The following is a 25,247-nucleotide window of genomic DNA, read 5'->3' as shown; positions in this document are numbered from 1 at the left end:
CGGTTAAATAGATATTAGAGGTGACAAGAGTGGGTGTAGAAAAACCAGGTAGAAGGCCACCCTAGATGCCCAGAGGAGAGAGGGGAGGGTGGCCTAGGCAAGGACTGCACCATGGATTGTGACAAAATGACCCCCAATGAATCATGCCTCCTTGAACTCGTGCCTGTGTGTGATCCCCTCCCACTTTGACTCTGCACTGATCTTGTAACTTGTTTTGACCAACAGATTGTGACAGAGCTGATGCTATGGGATTTCGGAAGCTTAGGCCTTAGGAAGAGGCTAGCAGCTTTTGCTCTCACCCTCAGGGACCCCTGAGACCACACTGTGAAGAAGCCTAGGCTGCCCTTGTTGAGGATGAAAGACCATGTGGAGAGAGAGGCCCTTCTGAGAGCACCAACCTCCCAAACATATGAGGCCACCTTGGACCCTCCAGCCCCAGTTGAGCTGTCACATGAGAGCATATGAAAGATCCCAGTTGAAACCATCAGAATTTCCCAGATGGCCAACTTACACAATCAAGAGAAATAATAAATCATTGTTGTTTTGAGCCACTAAGTTTTAGGGTAGTGCGTTATGTAGCAATAGATAACTGACACCAGTGTGAGAAGGACATAGATTAATACATCCTACCCTTCTCCTTGGAGATATCTAAGGATCGGATTTGCTTCCTCTAAGCCCAGCCCCACCCTCCGATTTTCCTTGGAGAAGCACTTTTGCAGGTGTCTGGAACTACATGCCTCCATGCTCCTATAAGACCCCTCTAGTTTGGGTTTGGTTTTGTCTGTCTGTCTGGATGTACAACGGAGGCATGGACTCGACTCAATGGATTTGAGTCAAGCCTTATCCCCCTTCTGATTTGTTGGGTTATGTTGTCCAAGTTTCTCAACATATCTTTATCTTAATGTTTCCACCATTCCAGAGATAAAAAGGCCAGCCCTACTGACCTCAAAGTAATAATAGCAAACACGTATATAGTACTTACCATGTGACAGGCACTATTCTAATCTTTTGACATATATTAACGTATTCAGCCCACATAACCATCCTATGAGGTAAGGTCTTTTATGATCCATGCTCTACAGATGAGGAAGTTGAGGTTTAGAGAGGTTAAAAAACTTGCCCATCTTCACACCCATTAGCATGGTTATTATTAAATATAACAATAACAACAGAAAATAACAAGTGTTGATGAGGATGTGGAGAAATTAGAACCCTTGTGCATAACTGATGGAAATGTAAAATGATACAGCCACTGTGGAAAACAGTATACCAGTTCCTCAAAAAGTTAAACATAGAATTACCATATGATTCAGCAATTCCACTTCTGTGTGTACACCTAAAAGAAGTGAAAGCAGGGATTTGAACAGATATTTCATAGCAGCATTATTTACAATAGCCAAAAGGTAGAAACCACCCAAATATCTTAAGGAATAAAATTCTGATACATGCTACAACATGAATGAAACTTGAAAACATTATGCTAAATGAAATAAGCCAGACACAAAAGGACAAATATTGCATAATTCCATTTATATGAGGTATCTAGAATAGGCAAATTCATAGACACAGAAAGTAGAATAGTGGTTACCAGGGGCTGAGGGGAAGGTATAATGCAGAGTTAGAGTTTAATGGGTGCAGAGTTTCAGTTTGGGATGATGAAAAGTTTCCAGAGATGGAGGGTAGTAATGACTGCACAAGATTGTGAATGTACTTGATACCACTGAATTGTACACTTAAAAGTGATTAAAATGGTAAATTTTATGTGATGTATTTTTTACAATAAAAAAAATTAAGGGAAAAACGAAATGTTCCCATACCACAGAGCTGGGGGGTGACAGAGATGGGATCTAAACCCAAGCAGTTTTACTCCAAGATTCTGATGTATGTATGTTACTAAAGGAGACTGGGTCATGAAAGCCCTATGGGAGAAACAGAAAGTATGAGGGGAAAAATGGAAATACTGAGGAATATGCCATTCATGGAACTTTGTTCCTTATCAGTCATCCTTCTTCAGGCATCCAGAAATGGTGGGAAACACCCAGGATTCAAGCTCCAGGAGAACTGATTGCAAGTTTGGAACCTATGGCTTACTAGTTATGAAACTCCAGGCAAACTTCCCCCCCCCAGTCTCTCAAACTGTTTCCCCCTTGGGGATTTATCCTTTGTGTTCTTCTTCAGGATAGCTGTGTGGGTCACAAGAGTTAATAAGTGTACGTTTCAATTATCTATTGCTGCATGAGAAACCACTCCAAAATCTAAAACAACTGGGCTCAGCTGGGCAGTTTGTTTGTTCCATATAGTGTCAGATAAGGTAATGCATGTGGCTGCATTCAGCTGGCAGTTCAGCTAGGGTTAGAATGTCCATGATGACTCCATTTGTGTGCCTAGTGCTCAACTAGAATTTCCAGAGTAACTTGAGGAGATGGCTGGGCCTCTCTCCCTCTCCATGTGGCTCTCCAGCTGGGTAGCCAGACATCTTTAGACCCAAGATGATGGAAGCAGAAGCTGCCAAGTCTCTTAAGGCTTAGACCCAGAACTGGCAGCGTCATCTGTACCACATTCTATTGGCTAAAGCAAATGATGTGGCCAGCCAGATTCAAAAGAAGGAGAACAAGAGTCTACCTCTCGGAGGGAGAAACAGTATGCTCATGAAAAGATGGGAAGACTTGTTGGCAGCCTTCTTTGTCTGGCAATCCACCATAGTGATGCTTGTAGGTGGGCAACAGAGTTCAACTGCCCCCTGCCAAGAGGTAGGATTAGGTAAGAGTCTTATGAATAGTTTTAGCATAACGCTAAATGCTGCAGCACACAACAAATGTTCAGTAAGTGATGATTATTATTAACCATTATTATTCTTTTGTCTTTTTAAAATTAATTAATTTACTTTTGGCTGTGTTGGGTCTTTGCTGCTGAGCATGGGCTTTCTCTGGTTGCGGCGAGTGGGGGCTGCTCTTCGTTGTGGTGCGCAGGCTTCTCACGTTGCAGAGCACAGGCTCTAGGTGCGCGGGCTTCAGTAGTTGCCACATGCGGGCTCAGTAGTTGTGACACACGGGTTAAGCTGCTCCGTGGCATGTGGGATCTTCCCGGACCAGGGCTCGAACCCGTGTTCCCTGCATTGGCAGGTGGATTCTTAACCACTGAGCCACCAGGGAAGTCCCACCATTATTATTCTTTTACAACTTTTCCTAACAGTTGCAGACAGCACTGGTACTGTATCCACCTTATAGTGATACATGGACCAAAAGAACTTTCAGGTCTCTCCCAATGTTAACACCACAACTCTTTGAGTCTCCTTTTCCAGCTACTGGAAACTGAGGCTTAGGAAGGTTGAGTGACTTGCCTCGAGTCACACACTTAGGTAACTAGCACATGGTTAAGTCCACATTCAAAGATGTTTCCCTTGGGGCTTCCCTGGTGGTGCAGTTGTTGAGAGTCTGCCTGCCGATGCAGGGGACACGGGTTCGTGCCCCGGTCCAGGAGGATCCCACATGCCGCGGAGCGGCTGGGCCCGTGAGCCATGGCCGCTGAGCCTGTGCATCTGGAGCCTGTGCTCCACAACAGGAGAGGCCAAAAAGTGAGAGGCCCACAAAAAAAAAAAAAAAAAAAAAAAAAAAAAAAAAAAGATGTTTCCCTCCACTAAAGATGCTGCTTTTCCTTCATTCATTTAATAAGTAGTGTACAGTGTTGGGCACCTAACATATGCCAGAAGGAGTATACATAAGAGTATAATGACAATCATTTATTGAATAATAGTATGTAACATTATGTCATTGGATCCCCATCATACACCTATGATGAAGGTATTATAATCATCCCCTCCTCATTTCACAGATGAGAATGAGGCAGAGCCAGGTTAAATAAAAGACAGGATCCTACCCACACAGGAATTATATTTTATTGGAGAGGATATAGGATAGTCAAGCAAGTAATTAAATATATAATTACAAATTATTCTGCTAATAGAGCCCTGGTACCCATCCCACTCACCCATATCAGGGGCCTCAGGTAACCCTGGCAACGGGTCTTCCTGCCAATAGTAAAAATGGAGTCCACAGAACAAGTGCGTTTACTCACACCTCTGTTACCCACAATGCAATGTCAAGAGTGGGAGGAGCAGGCTCTGCCAGGAGTTAACATGGCCCCCGTAGTTACACCATTCTCTCTTTTCACCTAATCAGCGACCTGACTCCCCAGACCAAGCTACCGATCAGCAGCTAAGTCTTCTTTACCCCTCCACTCACCGCCACGAAAGGAGCGACTGAAGGCAGGCAGCACCTCGCGGAGTTAAACTCCATAACCAGGGAAACACTACTTCCGCTGACGTCATTACGGCGACACGTGGATCCAAGATGGCGGCTGTGATGGTGAGTGAAGGAGGCTCCGGGAGCCGGAGATGGAGCGGGGCCCTCCGGCGGATCCCAGGACTTTCCGGCGTCCCATGCCTGGCCAGAGCCACCTCAGGGACCCCTAGTGCAGGCCTGAGGGACATCCCTGACAGGGCTCGACTCCCCCAAACTCCCCCTCTCCGGCCTTTGCCCCGCACTCAGTCTTGTCAGGGCCCGAAGTTTTGGGGGAGGCACTGGGTCGGAGGACAGGTCTCAGCCACCGCCTCCGTCGGTTCCTATTCTGGCTTTGGTCTCCGCGTCCTGTGACTCCCACTCTCCAGTTTTCACTTTCCAGCCCTGATCTCTCTGAAGAGCCCCCAGTTATTCCCACCTTCGCTCCTCCCTCTCACGTCCAGACCCTGCTCTCTCCGCCTCCCCACTGTCTTGACCAGTCCGCGGATGCGTCCTCACCTCTCACCAACCTCCCAGCCCAAATCCTGTGTCAGATCTTTTCCAGAGCCCTGTCTTCACCTGTATGTACCCTCAGCTGTTCCCACCGCGCACTTGTCTTGACTGCCGATACCCGGAAGCATGCCTTTGGCCCCCCCATCCTCCATCCCCAGATTCTTCCCTAATCATTTCTCCTGTCTTCTCTCAACTCCCTGCCTCCCTCATAGGGAGCTTTTATCCCACTGGTTTTCAAACTTAACTGTGCATAAGACTCGGGGTGTGGGCTTGGAGGCTTGTTAAAAATGCAGTTTCCAAAGATTCTAATTCCTTAGGGCTAGATGATGCCCAGGAATCTGCGCTTTTTTTTAGCACTGTAGTGATTATGATCGAGGTGGTCTGTAACTACGTTTTGAAAAACACTGTACCAGCCCCGCCTGGCCCCTTCCCCTTCCCATGCCCCTACAGGGCCACACAGCTCTTTAGGATGAAGCCTGTGTGTGAATAAGGGTATGTGGATAAGCTGTGCCTGGAAAGTGGGTCAGAACTTGCTGGCTTCTGGTACAGAAGCTGGAAGTAGATCTGTGAAGGACTGGCCCTTTCTTCTTCCAGAAGCTCGGCTCACATTCTACTTGTCAGGAGACCAGAACCAAAATTGAAGTCACTTAGTCCAGAGTGATTTGTCTAGGTGTTCCTGTATGTTGCTTCCTCAGCAGATAATTGCATCCTGGGAGTGCACACAAAGGATGTCTAACTTTAGTAAAGGAAGATTGTTGCTTAAATTCTTTGGTGTTGATTTTCTCCAAACAAGGGTAGGTTATTGGCTGATAACAAATTTCCCTCCTTCTGTTAACCAACTGATAAATTATCCTTTTTGTTTAATAAAGGGATTCCTTGTTTAGAACCTCAGAGGTCAGGTAAAAGTCTTCACAGTCCTGCCTGATTTCTGTGGTCTGAGTCCACAGAAAAAAATCCCAAAGGTGGTATGTTGAAACCCATTTTTTTCCTGGACCACATTCAGAACAAGAATGGTGTAAGAACTTAACAGGAAAAGTCACACCCTCTTTTACCATAGGGAAAAGTTCAATAAAGTGGCATTTATTGCATTGCACTGGGAAATTCCTGCCCTGTTCTGAGGTTTTTAAGAGGTAATAAGTTAACATATTTCTGGTACACATTTATTTAATCAACAAATATTTGAGGGCCTGCTCTGTGCCAAGACCTAGGGATGTTCTGGTGTATTAGAGGGTCAAGGTCCCTACCTTCGTGGAGCCTTTCTAGTCTGAGGAGACAGGCAGTGAGTAAGTAAACAAATACATGAACAAGGTAATGTCAGATAGTAGTAAGTGCTGTGAAGACGGCAAGGTGAAACGGTAGTGATTGGGAGTGACAGGGTGATGCACCTGCTTTGCATTAAGTGGTCAAGAGAAGTCTTCTCAGGGAAAGTGACATGAGTTGAGACCTGACTGACAAGAAGGAACTAGCAGTGCAAACAGTGTTCCAGGTAGAGGAGATGGCAAGTGTAAAGGGCCAAGGTGGGAAAGAGTATGTTGGAGGAACACAGAAGGCTGGAGGGACTGAAACATGGTGAGTCAGGGTGTGGTGCAGAGAATGATACAAGATGAAATGGGAGAGAGGCAGGAAGAGCTGTGTTTCTAGAAGCATGCCTATAATTGTGGTGGGCTGTAGTCTACAGTTTGTAGTCTGTGGACTGCATTTTGAAAGACTTCTGTTAGGTGCTTCGCCTTCCCATCCTCTCCAGAACGTTACATTAAGGGAGCCGGCTTGTTCTCAGCCTGCAGAGAAACAATGGAAAGGACTTTGGATTTTATTCTAAGCACAGTGGAAAGCACAGTGATTTCGTGTTTGTTGCATCACCTGGGAGTGTCGTCCTGTGCTTTCATGGTGAATACTGTAACTGATTTCAAGAAACTGAGGATGTAATGTATACAGTGACCCACAGAGGCCATTTTAAAGAGTGCACATGAGAAACTTCACGTTTGATGCAATGGTGAAAAGGCATGGAAGCAAGTTTATTACAGGGGGATATGTGTGACAGGCAGAGTGGGCAGGTGGACTTGAGCTTGGTCTGTGTTAAGCACTTTATTACACGGAAGTCAGAACAGTCCCCGCACCCTCGTACACATAGGTTGTTGCACCGCTGTCGGGAATGGAAGTGTGTGGATCTGCTTTGGGGTATCTGGGTTTTGAGGCAAGTCATACAACGAAAGAGGAAGTGAGCTAATAGATTCAGTGACCGTGGGAACATGCTGGGTTTTGGTTTATTCTTTTGTTTTGAAAGTTAGGGTTGTGGACGCAAGTTTCAAGTGGTAGTTATGTGTTTTTCCCCCTTCCCCTCCTTAGTGATTGGTTCTTTTTCCCCAGGGGTTGGCTGCCACCTCCCAGGTCTGTGTTAGCACAATGGGGTTTCCTGAACTTCCTGCAGCATAGGAGTAGATGGCTGGTGTAGACTGAAGTTCTCTCTAGTTTTCCTGCCCTGGATTTAGATGACTCTGTAAAGTTACAGGATACTGAGTTGATCTAGCTGGGTCTGAGGTGAGAAGCAGGCTCATATCTCACTCCTTATGGAACTCTTGATCATATGGAATATGCTTTGGGGAATATTATTTTCGTGGAACTTGGGAAACGTCCATTGAGTGCAATTGTAGGCATCTCAGGAGTCTAGAAACCTCCATTTGGAGAATAAAACTCTGTGTATTTCTCCCACATAATCATTGTTTATACTGTTTTGGGTTTTATCTTTTTCCCTTTTTATTGGATTATAATTCATATACCATAAAATTCACCCTTTTAAAGTTTACAGTTCAGTGGTTTTTAGTATAGTCACAAAGTTGTGCAACCTTCACTGCTATCTACTTCCAGAACATCTTCATCACCCCATAAAGAAACCCATTAGCAGCCACTTCCCACTTCCCCCTTCCCCCCAGTCCCTGGCAACCACTAATATACTTTCTGTCTGTATAGATTTTTCTTTTCTGGACATTTCATATAAATGGAATCAAACAATATGTGGTGTTTTGTATCTGAGTTGTTTTTTTTTTTTTTACATGGCATAATGTTTTCAAACGTCATCCACGTTGTAGCATGTATCAATATTTCATTCCTTTTTATGGTCAAATAATATTCCATTGTATGGATAGACCTCGTTTTGTTTATCCTTTCATCCGTTGATGGACTTTGGGATCGTTTCCACTTTTTGGCTGTTACGAATAACGCTGGTATGAACATTTTGTGTACAAGTTTTTGCGTGAACATAGGTTCTCAGCTTTCTTGGGTATATACCTAGGAGTGGAACTGCTGGGTCAGTTCTCACTGTTTTGAGGTTACTTGGGTTTGATCCAGTCCAGAGGCAGGGGAATGGCCTGAATGACCTCAGGGTTCCTTTGAGCAGATGGAAGCAGTGCTAGCCAGTTCCCCCCCACCCCCCGTCCCGTCCCGCACCCCCCACCCCCCACCCCCAGTCAGAAGCACAGGAGCCGTTTTTAGTGATGGAATCTGGATGATAGAGGCCTGGAACAGGAGGCAGGAGGCCTGGACTCTTCTACCAGTCCTGTGTGTGGCAAGTTGCTATCTCCCCTGGGCCTCACATGTGGATGGGCATCGGCCCATTGAGGAAGGAGCACTGGAGCAGGAGCCAGCAGCCGGAGCTTAGTCCCAGCACTGCCACTGATCCACCGTGTAGCCTGGGGCAGATTATTTTGGCTTTATTGGTTTGTTTCAGCACATGTCATATGTGACATTAAGATTTAGACTCGAGGATTTCTAAAGTGTTGGTTGAAAATTCTGTGGTTTACAGTACTTGTATTTAAGGTGATTTTTGCTAATATGCCTATAAAATCAGATTGATTTTTTTTTTCATGACCATAATCCCTGTGGTCTTCCCAAGCCGCTGTCTGTTGGTTGTGTTGTCTGATCTCTCGAGTTGCTCCACCTGGCCCATGTTCTGCAGGAGTCTTTGGAGCTGAGGCGCGGACACCAGGCCTTGGTACAGATGTGTTTCTCTGAGGAATCCCTTTAAAGGAGTGCCCTTAATCCCCTCAGGAAGTCCAGAGAAGGCAGAGATGGCATTAAGTTGCCTCTTGGTTTCTCTTTTACAACTTGGACAAAAGTTCCCCTTTGATCTCAGCATTAAAGAAGCAGGTCACAGAATGTTGGAGAAGGTTGAGTTTTGATCTCTGGGCACTGGCAGGAAGGTGGGAAGGACCCAGGATGAACAGGGCCATCTGGCCGTAGACGAATGGTAGGAGCCACCTACCACCCCAAACCTGCTTTGATCCCTGAACCATTTGCTGACACTGGTATTTCCCAAGTGGGGCACGGCTGGGGACCCCCGCGACTTCTTGGTTCCGTCTCATTCCTCTTCATTGCTCCCTTCTCTGCCCCCTGCCATGATTTCTCACCTGTGCCCGAGCATTAAACTGACAGACCTGCCAGGCTTTGAAGTCTGAGGGTTTTACTAGCAGTTCTTAAACAACAGACTCAAGCCACACACCGGAGCTGAACTTGTAAGCCAGTTTGGAAGGGAGTTTGGGTGCCCTGGCAAGTCACTGAACGTCTTTGGGCCTCAGTTTCTGATGAAGTAGATCAGATGCTATAAATAGACAGTTTATGGAGCACATCTTCATACGGATTTGATTGGGGTGGTGGGGATGGAGGCCGGAGATTGGCAGGCACAGGACTTTAACTGTTTTCTAATGAGTTGCCAATATTTAATAATCGGGAGATTGCACATTACCAAAGCTCTAAATTTTCATGTTTTCTTGAAAATTTGGGCCCAAGTCCCCCGTCAGGAGCATTGCCCATGCAGGACCCAGTTCGTCATTTTCTCTTCCACTCCCTCAGGTCCTGTCCCTCCGCAGCTTCACCATTTAGGTAACTTGCCTGGCCCCTCTAAGTGGTTGAACTTGCAACCCCTGAATGAGGTGGTCTCTATAACATTTTTCCCATTTTGACATTCTGATTCAAAAGCGATATGAAAAGGTGTGGTAATCCCCTATGTTACCTAACTCTGAAGGGGAAATTTCTGCTCACAAGATACATTTCAGTTGGTAAACCTTCAGTTGGTAGGCTTATCTATTATTCCGTCTAATCCTTACAGAAGCCCATTTTACAAATGAAGAAACTAAGGCTTGGTCTAAGGACCTGGGCTAGAATCTGACACTCTGATGGGTTTTATGACTTTGGGCAAAGTATTTGCTTCTTTAAACCTGTTACTTTAAAAACATGTTTTTTATTGTGGTAAAACAGACATAACATAAAATGTATCATCTTAGCTATTTTAAGTGTACAGTGGCATTAAGTACATTCACATTATTGTGCAACTGTCACCACCATCCATCTCTAAAACTTTTTCATCCGAATCGGTTTCCTTATTTTTAAAATGAGGATGATACTCTCCTCAAAGGATTGTTGTGATGATTAAATGAAATATGAGATGAACATGCCTAGTGCAAAGAGAGCGCTCTGTAACTTTCCTCCTCCAAGGTTTGAAGTCTTTAGGAGACGAACCATCTAAGCCTATTGCTTGGGCTAACTGAGAGTCCTTTTACAAATACCCAGGGGGAGAGGGGAGGTCAGTGCATTTTTTACGTTTTATTTCTGCACTTGCTAGCCTCAAGGTTTGGGTCTGGTTGTCTTTTGCTTGGTGAGGGTAGTTACTAGTTTCACCTGGACTTCCACAGCCTGCTGTGGGTTGTTCCCTACCCCCAAAGAAAAGTTTTCAGTCTTTTTGTGTGTCTCTGCTCAACAACTATTCTGTGTCTTTGGGCTCTGAAATAAAGGCTACATTTTCAGTCTCCTGTGGCTAATTTGGTTCTGGTTTGGTTTTTTTGCCTGTGTGATTGTTTTGGTTCATTTGTTTGTTTGTTTTTCTTCCTGAAGTCTTTAGCTCCATGGCGGCTGCTTGGTAAGTGGTCTTTGGCTGTCATTAGCTGTCCTTCATGTGTGGTTGAATTCTTAGGGAGCTTTAACTGATTAGGTAACTGATTTCAGTTAACTGTTGGCAAACTGTGCCCCACAGCCTTTTTCTTTTTCTTTTTCTTTGTTCTTCGCAGCCCCGGGGAACAGTTACTGAATGATCTTAAAATGGTGACTGTATCTTTGAAAAGGAAAAAGAAGAATCTAGCTGACTCTTAAGGGAAGGTGCTGCTTTTGCAGCAGGAAAGGCATGGAATAGAAACCAGGAAGGCTGTTCAGATTGGCCAGACTCTATCGCTAGGTGATGCTGTTTATGGGAAAGACGACTGTAAGGCAGAGGGCTCCAGAAAACAAAAGGTTAACTTCTGCCCACAGAGAAATACGAGTGAATGAAATAATTTTCAGTTCTCAGGGGAAACTTCCCATTTTCTTTGGAAGAAGTTAATTGTTCATACCTTTCAAACTGGGTGGTGCAAATTTGGGCGGGGGGTGAGGGGTCATTTTCGGTCTTAGTAGTCCTTCATTGGGCTGTTGTTTAGCAGAAAATTTTCTGCGTGCCCAGCCCCCAAGAATAAAGTAGATAGGGAGGGCAAGACCTTGATTCTTAGGCCTCTCGAGCTTTATAACTTTTCAGGTCACCCATATCTTTGCCAGTGATAGGGTGTTGGATTACAGCACAGGGGCTTCTAGATTGCCATCACCTTGTTCCTTGACATGCTGCCTTTGCAGTCTTGTGACTTGGAAACCAAGTAAAGCAAAATAACGTTGAATGGACTGGTTCACCTCTCCTAGGACTCTGCTCCTTTCATGGCTCTGAACGTGCAGCAGATGTTTCCTAAATACTTAATTGGCTTTTCAAACTGAACCTCATGTGAGAGTTCCTGTGGTGATCAATTAAAAATTAAAGGAAGATATAAAGGAATTTCCCAAGAAGCAGGTACTTTGCTTCTCCCTAATTTCCTTACAGAAATGAAATATGGGTCAAACATCCTCTATGAGGCTGTCAGGGCTACAGAGGTAATTGAGGCAGATAATCACAAAAGTTGGAATGGGATCCAGTACAGGGGTCTTTATCAAGGGCCCGTGAACTTCTAGATCCTTTGATCCTCTTGGAATCATACGTCAGATTCTGCATTTCGGAGTGTTTTTTTCTGGGAGCAGCGTCTATAGCTTTTTTAAGATTCTTAGTGGGATTTGCAACACTTCCCCAAGATTAAGAATTACTGATCTGGTCTGGTTACCCACACACCTGGCTTCAGAACCTCCTCTGCATCATTCTTACCTTGTAGCTCCCATTTTCTGCACATCTTCAGGGGAACTTGCCCAAGTATTTTCAGAGGCAGCCTTCCCCTTCTTAAAGTGTCAATGTATTTATTTTGAATATAGGTAGTCCATATACGTGGGAAAAAGTATGAAAGCTATAAATGAAAAGAAAGTCACTCAGCTACCCCACCGTCCATTCATCAGGTGTGGTCTTTGATTTTTAAAAAAATGTTTCTCCAGAACATCTTCATGCACATAAAACGTCTGTTTTTAAAAACCTTTTGTTATAAAAATTTTCCAACATACACAAAAGTAGAAGAAATAGTATAAAGAACCTCTATAACCCGTTACCCAACAATTACTATTATATTGCCATATACCTCCCCCAGCTGATTTTTTTTCTTCAGGTTTATGAAGGTATCATTTAACACCATAAAATTACCCATTTTAAGTGTACAGTTCAATAATTTTTCATATAGACTTATACAACCATCTTCATAATGACACAAAGTTTTAGACATTTCTGTCACCCCAACAAGTTCCCTTACAGTCAAGGGATTGACACTTGCAGCCAGTAATCACTGTTCCCACAGCCAGCCAACCACTGATCTGCTTTCTGTCTCTATAGATTTGCCTTTTCTGTCTCTATAGATTTGCCTTTTCTCTCTCTATAGATTTGCCTTTTCTGGGCATTTCATGTAAGTGAAATCATGTAGTACATAGACTTTCACATCTGGCTTCTACCTAGCATAATGTTTTTGAGGTTCATCCTAACATGAATTGGTAGTTTTTATTGCTGAATAGTATTCCATTGTACAGCTATACAACATTTTGTTTATCCATTCACCAATTGATGGGTGTTTGGGTTGTTTCCAATTTTGGACTGTTGTGATCAAAGCTGTTAGGAACGTTCATGTGCAAGTCTGTGTATGGACATATATATTTCCTTTTCTTTTGGATTGGAATTACTGGATGGTATGGTAAGTTTATGTTTAACTATTTAAAGATACTGCCAAACTTTATATATTCTGGATGCAAGTCCCCTATCAGATATGTGATTTACAAAGGTTTTTCTCCTAGTCTGTGGCCTGTTTTTCATTTTCTTTTTTTAAATTTTTTTTTTTTTTGAGGTACGCGGGCCTCTCACTGTTGTGGCCTCTCCCGTTGCGGAGCACAGGCTCCGGACACGCAGGCTCAGTGGCCATGGCTCACGGGCCCAGCGGCTCCGCGGCATGTGGGATCCTCCCAGACCGGGGCACGAACCCATGTCCCCTGCATCGGCAGGCGGACTCTCAACCACTGCGCCACCAGGGAAGCCCCCTCATTTTCTTAATGATATCTTTTGAAGTATAAGAGTTCTAAATTTTGATGAAATTCCATTTATCAATTTTTTAAAATATAGATTGTGCTTTTGGTGTTGTATCTAAGACACCTTTGCCTAACCCAGGGGCACAGAGATTTTCTCCTAGAAGTTTTATCATTTTACCTTTTCTATTTAGGTCTATGATCTATTTTTAGTTAATTTTTGTATATGATGTGAGGTTCCTTTTGCACGTGGTTACCCAATGGTCCAAGTACCATTTGTTGAAAAGACTATCCTTTCCCTGTTGAATTGCTTTGGCAGCTTTGTTGAGAGTCAATTTACTGTAAATGCAAAGATTTATCTCTAGACTTTTAATTTTGTTCCATTGGGGGTTTTTTTTGTTTTGTTTTTTAAAATTATTTATTTAATTAATTTATTTTATTTTTGGCTGTGTTGGGTATTCGTCGCTGCACACAGGCTTTCTCTAGTTGTGGGGAGCAGGGGCTACTCTTTGTTGCGGTGCATGGGCTTTTCATTGCAGTAGCTTCTCTTGTTGTGGAGCACAGGCTCTAGGCACATGGGCTTCAGTAGTTGTGGCACTCAGGCTCAGTAGTTGTGGCTCACGGGCTCTAGAGCACAGACTCAGTCGTTGTGGCGCACGGGCTTAGTTATTCCGCGCCATGTGGGATCTTCCCGGACCAGGGCTCAAACCTGTGTCCCCTGCATTGGCAGGCGGATTCTTAACCACTGCACCACCAGGGAAGTCCATGTTCCATTGGGTTTTATGCTTATCCTTACCACACTGTCTTGATTACTGTAGCTTTATAATTGCTTAGAAATTGGTAGTATAAATCCTCTAGTTTTGTTCTTCTTTGAAGTTGTTTTGGATATTCTGGGCCCTTTGTGCTTCCAGGCAAAGTTTAGGGTCAACTTGTCAGTTTCAACAAAAAAGCTTAGTGGGATTTTGATAGGGATTGCGCTGAATCTATAGATTAGTCTGGGGAGAATTGCCATCCTAACAATATTGTCTTCCAATCCAGTATGGAATGTCTCTCCAATTGTTTAGATCTTCTTTTGTTTTTCTTAGCAATGCTTTGTAATTTTCAGTGTACAAGTCCTTTTTGAAAACTTATTTCTGAATATTTTATTCTTTTTGAAGTACTGTGGATGGAGCTATTTTCTTTTCTTTCTTTTTTCTTTTTTTGGTCACACCGTGCAGCATGCAGGATCTTAGATCCCTGACCAGGGATCAAACCTGATCCAGTAGTTAAGACTGCCAGGGAAGTCCCTGGAATATTTCTTAATTTTATTTTTGGATTGTTTGTTGTTAGTGTGTAAAAATACAATTAATTTTTATATATTGATCTTGTAGTCTGTGACCTGGCTCAACTTGTTTATTAGTTCTAGTTGTTGTTTTGTGGATTTCTTAGGATTTTCTAGATACAAGATACGTGATCTGCAGATAAAAGCACTTTTACTTTTTCCTTTTAATCTGGATGACTTTAATTATTAGCTTTAGTGCACATTATTTGCATTTATAGAACAATGTTGAATAGAAATGGCAAAAGTGGACATCCTTGCCTTGTTCCTCTTCTTAGGGGGAAGCATTCAGTCTTTCATCATCAAGTGTGATGTTGGCCGTGGGTTTTTCAAAGCTACCATTTATCTGATTGAGGAAGTTCTTTTTTATTCCTAGTTTGTTGAGAGTTTTTATCATGAATGTGTGTTGGATTTTGTCAAGTGCATTTTCTGCATCAGTTGTGATGATTGTATAGTTTTTGTCCTTTATTCTATTTATATGGTGTATTACATTATTTGATTTTCAGATATTAAGCCAACCTTGCATTCCTGGGCTAAACCCCACTTGGCCATGATGTGTAAACCTTTTTATATGTTGCTGGATTCAGTTTGCTAATATTCTGTGAAGGATTTTTCTGTCTGTGTTCCTGAGGAGTATTTGTAGTTTCCTTTTCTTGTGATGTCTTTGGCTTTGGTACATTCTTTTAAAAAATTTATTTAGACAAATGAGATTATGCTATACATACACTGCTGTGCATCTTACTTTTTTTTCCTACTTAATATCTTATGTTGGCAGTCTTTCAATAATAATTCTACCTTCCATTTAAGTATATATTGTGCTAAATTGCCCTCCCCGAATTTACCTATATCTAGTGTATTCAGATTTTTTTAAACTTTGTGGCTCTGAAAGGTAAAAAAAGATGTCATTATTTTCATTTACAGTTTTTAGATTATGAATGATGTTGAGCATCTTTTTGTGTCTGACCATTTGAACATTTTTCTTTTAAACTGCCCATTCTTTTTTTTTTTAAATACTTCTTATTTATTTATTTATTTATTTATTTATTTATGGCTGTGTTGGGTCTTCATTGCTGCACGTGGGCTTTCTCTAGTTGTGGCGAGCGGGAGCTACTCTTCTCTGCGGTGTGTGGGCCTCTCACTGTGGTGGCCTCTCTTGTTTCGGAGCATGGGCTCTAGGTGCGCGGGCTTCAGTAGTTGTAGCTCACGAGCTCTAGAGCACAGGCTCAGTAGTTGTGGCGCACGGGCCTAGTTGCTCCACGGCACGTGGGATCTTCCCAGACCAGGGCTCGAACCCGTGTCCCCTGCACTGGCAGGCGGATTCCTAACCACTGCACCACCAGGGAAGCCCTTAACTGCCCATTCTTATCCTTAGGGGTTATTTGTCCTTTACTGGTTTGGAAGAGCTCTTGGTATATTGAAGAAATTAGTCCTTTGTCAGGTGTGTGGGAAATACTTTTATTCAAATTGTCTTTTTCTTTTTCTATGGTGATTTTTTTTTCATTTTCTTCCTTCTTCCTTTATATTCTTTTTCTTAATAGCTTCTGGATTTTGTTTTCTTCTTAGAAAACTTTCCATGTCAAGATTGTTTAAAGGTATAGCTATATTTTCTTCTAATACTGCTCTTATTTCAGTTTCTACGTTGAAGTCTTTTCTGTCTTCTCCAATACCAGTTTGGATAGCTCTGTATTTTATTATTTAGTAAAACTAGTATGCCTTCATTATTTTTCCTTTCAAAATAATCCTGAAGTAAAGGATAAGTGTGAAACTGACTAGAGTGATTTGTTTATTGGTAGAAAAGCACTGAATTGGGGGAGGGACAAGGAAGACAAAGTATTGGAGAGGAGAAGAATTAGGGAGGGTAAAGGGAGGCAAAAAGCAATTAATCTGTGCCATCAAGTTCTTCTTTGGATACCTCTAATCATGACCTAAAATTATCTCTGAGCATGGCTCCCACCGTGGGGACAAACTTCTGATCACTCAGCTCTGTCAGGTTTGGTATAGCTGGACTTCATTTACTCTGCAGATAATTTGCTGTGTAAACACGTCACTTCCCCTCTCTGGCCTCCTGGATTACTTGACTCTGAGGTTCTTCAAAAGGTGTCTTTTTTAAAAAATAAATAAATTTATTTATTTATTTATTTATTTATTTATTTATTTATTTATTTATAGCTGCGTTGGGTCTTCGTTGCTGCATGGGCTTTCTCTAGTTGTGGTGAGCGGGGGCTACTCTTCGTGGCGGTGCATGGACTTCTCACTGTGGTGGTTTCTCTTGTTGCGGAGCACACACTCTAGGCGCGCAGGCTTCAGTAATTGTGGCACGTGGGCTCAGTCGTTGTGGCTCACGGGCTCTAGAGCACAGGCTCAGTAGTTGTGGCGCACGGGCTTAGTTGCTCTGCAGCATGTGGGGCCCTCCCGGACTAGGGCTTGAGCCCATATCCCCTCCATTGGCAGGCAGATTCTTAACCACTGCGCCACCAGGGAAGTCCCAAAAGATGTCTTTATGGAACCCAACTCTGGGTGGAACTTTGCCTTGTTTTGTTCAACCTTTAGGTTGCTTGGGTTGATGGAATGTCCCATATTTTCAAGGGACTCATGAATTTCTTGAATTTCATGGGAGGTAATAAGGCTTCTGGTTCACTCTCCTCACTAAGGTAGGGATATCCCCTTTCACCTCCTTCCTTGGTCACCTCCTTCTCTCTGATTTGCTCATGGTTATGGCCTTTTCCTTAGCTAGATAACTCTCTTGTTGGAAGTTTCCTTGAATTGAGCATACATCTCCCTCTTTGCAGCGTACTCATTGGTCCTGCCTTCCAGTGCAACCCAGAGCAAAGCCACTCTGCCTTATCAAGCACACACTCTGTGTACTTTACTTAATCCTTACCACCATCATCACTCAACTGCCCTGCCATAAGTTTAGTATTACTATTTTCTTATTACAAATAAGAAACCCGAGACTCAAAGAGTTTAAAAAACTTGCCCAAAGTCACACAGCTAGGAATTGGTGGGTCAGGGCTTTGAATTCATATCTGTATGGCCCCCAAAGCCTGTGCTTTTTCCACTACACCACTGGTTCTCAAAGTGTGATCCCAAGACAAGACCAGCAGTACCAGCATCTCCTGCAGACTTGTTAGAAGTGCAGATTCTCAGTCCCTGCTCCAGAGCTACTGAAAGAGACATTCTGGGGGGTTAGACCCAGGAATCTGTTTTAATAATCCCTCCTGGTGATTTCCTTGCCTGTTCAAGTTTCAGAACCACTGCCTACCATTCTGCTTCCCCACCTGGCTGCTGCTTCTGTTCACATCTGACCAAGAATTTATAGGTAACTTCTCTAGGGCTGGATATTACTGTGTCTCTGGAGCAGAAATGTGCTGCACACACACACCTTTCCCCCGAACACATACCCACGCGTACTCGGTAACCAGAGTCATTTTTAAAACTGCAGATATGATGTATCCCTTTACTACTTAAAGTTCTTCAGTGTCTCCCCAATGCACTAAGGAGAAAGCCCACACTCCTCAGTGTGGCTTTTGTGTGATGTATCCCTTACCCGTTTTCCAGTCTCCTGTCTACACAGACCTATTCATGCTTGCTACTCACAGGAACTAGAAATGTTGTCATCACCTGGGAGCTTGTTAGAAATACAGAATCTCAGGCCCCACCCCAGACCTGCAGAATCAGACTCTGCATTTTAATAAGCTCTCCAGGTGATCTATATGCACATTGAAGTTTGAGAAGCACCAGCCTACACCTCACCTGCAATAAACTCCTTATGGTTGCCCCCAGGCCTTTGTGCCTGTGTTTTGCTCTTTCTGGAACACTTCTCTCTTCCCTCTCCTTTCCCTTCAGGCCCTGGAGTAGGCTTGAGTTCTTAGATCTGCACCCCATCCCTCTAAGGCTGGGCTTGTTGCTGCTCCTGTGTACTCCTTAGCCTCTTAACTGATAGGATAAGAGACTAGGCCCTCCATAGCATCTGGGACCTAGTATTGCCATTGGCTGATGACTTGTCTCTGTCCACCATCTGGCTGAAAGCTCCTCGTGGGTGTGCATTCTGTGAGGCTGGCACAGTGCCTGACATATAGTAGGTGTTCAATGTAGTGAGCTGGTTTCTGTACTGGTTAGAGCATGGGCCTTGGAGTCAGACTGCTTGGGTATAAATCCTGACCCAATTAGTGTTATACCGCCTCTCTGAGCCTCAGTTTCCTCATCTCTGAAATGAGAATAGTAAGAGTCTCTATCTCATAGGATTGTTGTCAAGATTAATTGATTAATTGGGTTATTGCATGAAAAGAACCTAGAAGTGTGCCTGGCACATAATCAGTATCCAGTAAATGTTAGCTGCCGTTGTTATTGATATCACCATTACATGTTTATCATGTTTTAATGCAACTCACCTGCCTGAAAAGAGCATACCTGTTCCTGTACATTCTGATCTTGGGCAAGTTATATAATCTCAGGGTCTCAGGTTAATTGGCAGTCATCTGGGAAATGGTGATAGAAATCCCCAGGTAGTTGTAGTTGCCAGAATCGTTCAAGTCAGTGTTTGTAAAGTGCTTAGCACAAAGCAGGGACTTGGTAAATGGAAGCAAGGGACTGTTTGTGCCACAGTGCCTTGTACTTACTTTTAGGTGCTCAGTGACTCTGTGGCTTCTTGTTACTTTTTAATGTTGTTTTCCGCTAAGGTGAGTATTTTCTTTGTTGTTATGTCTTTTTGTTTGTTTGTTTTTTGTGTCTACTTGCTCCATTGGTTTGAGACTTTGGAACAAAAGGGTATTAAAGTCTTTCAGGATTTGCTTTTCATTCCTCTGCAACCTGAGCTCTCATGGAGCCCTTGAGTTCCCCAGGGCAGTGTCTCTCTGCTAAGATTGGAGGATTCTGTTTCAAAAGAACTGGAGTAACTTCTTAGATTTAATTGGCTTGATAACCATAAGAGATTGTAATCCTCTGCCCTGGCCTCACATCACATATCAGATAAGGCAAAAAAGTCTGGACTCTGGCTTCCTAGGAAGGGAAATTTAGAACACATATATATTTTTAAAAATTTTATTGAAGTATAGTTGATTTACAATGTTGTGTTAATTTCTGCTGTACAGCAAGGTGATTCAGTTATACATATATATATTCTTTTTCATATTCTTTTCCATTATGGTTTAACACAGGATATTGAATATAGTTTCCTGTGCTATACAATAGGACCTTGTTGTTTATTCATCGTATGTATAATACTTTGCACCTACTAATCCCAACCTCCCAATCCTTCCCTCCCCCACCCTGCCTCCCCCCTTGGCAACCACAAGTCTGTTCTCTGTATCTGTGAGGAGTCTGTTTCTGTTTTGTAGATATGTTCATTTGTGTTGTATTTTAGATTCCACATATAAGTGATATCATACAGTATATGTCTTTCTCTTTTTGACTTACTTCGCTTAGTATGATAATCTCTAGATCCATCCATGTTGCTGCAAATGGCATTATTTCATTCTTTTTTATAGCTGGGTAATGTTCCATTGTGTATATATGTGTGTGTGTGTCTGTGTGTGTATACACAGACACACACACACATATGTATTTACCACATCTTCTTTATCCATTCATCAGTCGATGGACATTTAGGTTGTTTCCATGTCTTGGCTATTGTAAATAGTGCTGCTATGAACGTAGGGGTGCATGGATCTTTTCAAATTATAGTTTTGTCTGGATATATGCCCAGGAGTGGGATTGATGGATCATATGGCCACTCTATTTTTAGTTTCTTGAGGAACCTCCATACTGTTCTCCATAGTGGCTGCACCAGTTTTCATTCCCACCAGCAGTGTAGGAGGTAGAACACATATATTTTTGATTAGCAAGAAATAATGATGTTAACTGTGGGCTTTTCATTCGTGGCCTTTATTGCATTGAGATAAGTTCCTTTTATACTTTTTTTTGCGAATTTAAATCATGAATGGATTTTTTTTTTTTTTTTTTTTTTTGCCTGCGTTGGGTCTTCCTTGTGCACAGGCTTTCTCTAGTTGCGGAGAGCGGGGGATACTCTTCGTTGCAGTGTGCGGGCTTCTCATAGCAGCTGCTTCTCTTGTTGTGGAGCACGGGCTCTAGGAGTGCGGGCTTCAGTAGTTGTGGAGCGCGGGCTCAGTAGTTGTGGCTCGCAGGCTGTAGAACGCAGGCTCAGGAGTTGTGGCACATGGGCTTAGTTGCTCCGTGGCATGGGGATCTTCCTGGACCAGTGCTCAAACCCGTGTTCCCTGCATTGGCAGGTGGATTCTTAGTCACTGCTCCACCAGGGAAGTCCATGAATGGATGTTGAACTTTGTTAAATGTTTTTTCTGTATCTATTGAAAAGATTATGTGATTTTTTCTTTCGTTTTGTTAATGTAGTTTATCACATTGATTGATTTGCATTTGTTGGACCACCCTTGTATCCCAGGGATAAATCCCACTTGATCTTGGTGTATGCTTCTTTTAGCAAGATGTTAAATTCAATTTGCTGGTATTTTATTGGGGATTTTTGCATCTGTGTTCATCAAGGATGTTAGCCTATAGTTTTCTTTTCTTGTGGTATCTTTGTCTGATTTTGGTATCAGGGTGATGCTGGCCTCATAAAATGAGTTTGGAAGTGTTCCCTCTTGTATTTCTGGAAGAGTTTAAGGATTGGCATTAACTCTTCTTTGAATGTTTGTTAGAATTTACCTTTAAAGCCATCTAGTCCTGGACTTTTCTTTGTTGGGAGGTTTTTGATTACTGATTCAGTCTCCTTTTTATTCAATTTGTTGACCTATAATTGTTCACAATAGACCCTTATGATCCTTTTTGTTTCTTAGGCATCTGCTGTAATGTCTCCTCTTTTATTTCTGATTTTATTTGAGTCTTTTTCTCCTTAGTGTTGCTAAGGGCTTGTCAGTATTTTCAAAAAACCAACACAGTTCTGATTTTTTTTCCTATTTTTTAACATTCTCTTTTCAAGTTATTTCTGCTCTAATCTTATTATTTCCTTACTTCTGCTAACTTGGGCTTAGTTTGTTCTTTTTCTGGTCCCTTTAGATGTAAAGTTGGGTTGTTTGTTTGAGGCTTTTTTTTTTTTTAATGTAGGCATTTATCACTGTAAACTTCCTTCTTAGTACTGCTTTTGTTGCATTTCGTAAATTTTGGCATTTTTTTTCTTTTGTTTAAGGTACCTTTAAAATTCTTGTTGTTTAGTTTTCACCTATTTGCAGATTTTCCCATTTTCTGCTGTCATTGAGTTCTAGTTTCATTCCTTTGTGGTCAGAAAATATACATGGAATGATTTCACTCTTTTCAAATTTGTTAAGACTTGTTTTGTGACCTAACATGTGGTCTGTCCTGGGGAATGTTTCATGTGCACCTGAGTAGATGTGTATTCTTCTGCTGTTGGGTGGAAGGTTCTATATATGTCTATATATATAAGTCCATTTGGTCTGTAGTGTTGTTCAAGTCAGCTGTTTAACAGTTTTCTATCTGGATGTTCTATCTAGTGTTGTAATTGGGATATTAAAGTCCCCTACTATTATTGCATTGCTGTCAATTTCTCCCTTCAGATCTGTCAATATTTGCTTTATATATTTAGGTGCTCTGATGTTGGGTGCATATATATTTATAATTATTTTATCTTCCTATTGAATTGACCCTTTTGTCATCATATAATGACCTTCTTTGTCTCTAGTCACAGCTTTTTTTTTTTTTTTTTTTTTTTTGCGGTACGCGGGCCTCTCACTGTTGTAGCCTCTCCCGTTGCGGAGCACAGGCTCCGGACGCACAGGCTCAGCGGCCATGGCTCACAGGCCCAGCTGCTCTGCGGCATGTGGGATCTTCCCGGACCAGGGCACGAACCCATGTCCCCTGCATCGGCAGGCAGACTCTCAACCACTGCGCCACCAGGGAAGCCCTCTAGGCACAGCTCTTGACTGAAAGTCTATTTTGTCTGATATTAGTATAGCTACTCCTGCTTTCTTCTGGTTATTGTTTACATGGAACATATTTTTCTGTCCTTTCACTTTCATTGTGTGTGTCTTTAGATGTGTCTCTCGCAGGCGGCACATCACTGGATCTTGTTTTTTTAAATCAATTCAGCCACTCTATATGTCTTTTGATTGGGAATTTAATCCCTTTACTCCCCAGGTTATTCTAATGTACATCAGGGTTGAGAACCAGTATCCTAGATGTACAGATAGGGTATAGAGGTAATAGATGTCTCAGGGATTCTCACAGTAGATCCTTGGACAGCTGGAAAGGTGGGAGGTGTCAAGAACTCCTTAAATTTGAGGATTTGAAAAAAATCAGTTATCAAGTGGATATAGCAAAGATTAAGGACCATAGTATTCAACCTGTATGTGAATGGATGATTTTATATTTTTATAGATCAGAGGTTAGTTGATGCTTATTGTTAGCCTGTTTGATAAGGATTTGTTGAGTACTCACATCAACAAAGCCAGACAAGTGATTAGTGCAGGTGGAGAGATGGCAGATACTTAAACCACAATACAACATGAAAAGTGCTATAGTAGGGCCTTAAACAAGTACAGATTTAAATACTTGTCAAATAATTTAAGCAGCAGTCTTTGAACATGTATAGATGTGAAAGTTCACTGGGGTATTGGGTAGTTTCCAATTTCTTGCCTCTAGTGTCATCATAGAGATATTTGCCAAGTGCCTTGAAAAATAAAGAAGAAAGAGGATAATTCCTCCTGTTGGGGTCTGAGGGGTTCTTGAAGGAAGCAACATTTCAACTGGACCTCTCAAGTGTAGGTAGGACTTGAATTAGGTAAGGGCAAGTGTCAGAAACAGCCTGAGCAAAGGCCTTGAAGGCAGCCTCACCTGGGCAAGTCTGCTTGCCAAGGGCAGAGACAAACTTGGCGTCTTCCTGAAGGCTTAGAAAGAAAAGGTGGGAGGTGCTGATGGAAAGGCATCTTGGGGCCAGCAGGTAGAGTTCATTCCATACCAAGCTAGAATTGCTCTAACCTAGGCGTTCAGAACAGTGATGTTTTCTTTTGCCTAATTTATTTTATTATTTTTCTTAAGTGGTATAAATATGTATAATCCCCAAAGAAGAACTGGACAATACAGATATGCAAAAAAGGAAAACATCACCTCATTTTCTCAAACATAACTTTAAAAAAGAGGGGCATATCTTGCTGAGCAGGGTTCTATCCCCTGCTTTTTCTACATAAATCTAAAGCTTGAATATTCCTCCTCAAGAAGTATATCATCATGTTTAATGACTACATAAAAGGATAAATGGTTACACCATAATTTAACCCATTCCACTAATATTGGACATTTTACTATTGTAAGTTGTGAACTATCTCACTATTTTAAATAACCCTGTGGTGAACATCCTTTTATGTACATTTTGGCATATTTGTCATATTTTTCTTAACATGTCTAGAATAGAATTGCAGGGTCAAAGAGTAGGCACTTCTGGGGGACTTTTCTAGGGGGAGGATTTTGATAGCGTCAAATTGCCCCCCAGAAATGTTTCAGTTTATAATCCCTCCAGCCATATGAAAATATCAAAACAGTGACATTTTAATATCTAAAACTAACAGTATCGGGCTTCCCTGGTGGCGCAGTGGTTGAGAGTCTGCCTGCCGATGCAGGGGACACGGGTTTGAGCCCTGGTCTGGGAAGATCCCACATGCCGCGGAGCAAGTAGGCCCGTGAGCCACAACTACTGAGCCTGCGCGTCTGGAGCCTGTGCTCCGCAACAAGAGAGGCCGCGATGGTGAGAGGCCCGCGCACCGCGATGAAGAGTGGCCCCCGCTTGCCACAACTAGAGAAAGCCCTCACACAGAAACGAAGACCTAACACAGCCCTAAATAAATAAATAAATAAATAAATTTAAAACACATAGTGCCATGTCCCGCCCCAGAATTCCTAAGTCAGTGGAGCTGGGGTAGGATCTGAGAATTCGCTTTTAAAAATAAATAAATAAATAAATAAATAAATAAATAAAACTAACAGTATCATCTTGGTATAGTCATTAATTCTAAACTGAACTTCTGAATTGCTTTTGGTTGCCAACTTATATTCAAAGATTCTAGCATATTGTGGAAATAATTCTTTGCCATTTTTCATCTGTTGATCCTTCCTCTAAGATAAATTGATTTGTGATTTGTTGATAGTATCTATGTGTGAGGATTGTCTGTTTTCTGTATCATTTTTCAAAAATTTAGAGTTGGGTTTTTATTTTTAAATGACTTTTGGCTGACATTTGATGTCAGTAGTACAGGGTTTGTCTTCCTTGCATTTAGTTAACTGGAATTCAGGTTCAAAGAGGAATTTGAGGAAAACAAAGGACAGGATTTATTTCTCTCACACAAAGCACTCAATCTAAGGACTGCCCAGTGAGGCCTAGCAAAGAGGGAGGGCTAGAATCTTCTGATGACTGGTCAAGTGGAGGAAATCCTCCACTTGATGGAGAGGAAATCAGAAGCTGTAACCAGCCCACAGTGAGTAGGCTTTCTCTCACAGAAAGAAAGAATAAAAATCTGTTTGTTGTTGCTGTATCAAGGCAAACCCATGCTACTAAAGGCTTCTCTTTGTATGTGCATGGAGTATCTCCAGAGGGATTTTCAAGGAACTGGTGCTAACAGTTGTCTATGGGGAGCTGAAGAGGGAGGAAGATTTATTTTTCATGGTTATAC

The 25,247-nt window shown here is 42.4% G+C and overlaps 1 protein-coding gene across 1 annotated transcript in view; it reads left to right on the top strand.

The window, feature by feature from the left end:
- Nucleotides 1–4,143: 4,143 nt before the first annotated feature.
- Nucleotides 4,144–25,247, top strand: part of TM9SF4 (transmembrane 9 superfamily member 4) — a 57,243-nt gene continuing 36,139 nt past the window's right edge. Inside the window, exon 1 of the mRNA XM_081257389.1 lies at nt 4,144–4,364. Within this exon, the coding sequence (XP_081113515.1) occupies nt 4,350–4,364 (15 nt within the window). The 5' untranslated portion in view covers nt 4,144–4,349. The remainder of the gene's footprint in view (nt 4,365–25,247) is intronic.

This window comes from Mesoplodon bidens (assembly GCF_964165515.1).
Source record: "Mesoplodon bidens genome assembly, chromosome: 15".
Taxonomy (NCBI): Eukaryota; Metazoa; Chordata; class Mammalia; order Artiodactyla; family Ziphiidae; genus Mesoplodon; species Mesoplodon bidens.
Note: the sequence above shows the minus strand (reverse complement) of the source record. Positions and strands in the feature narration are given on the sequence as shown.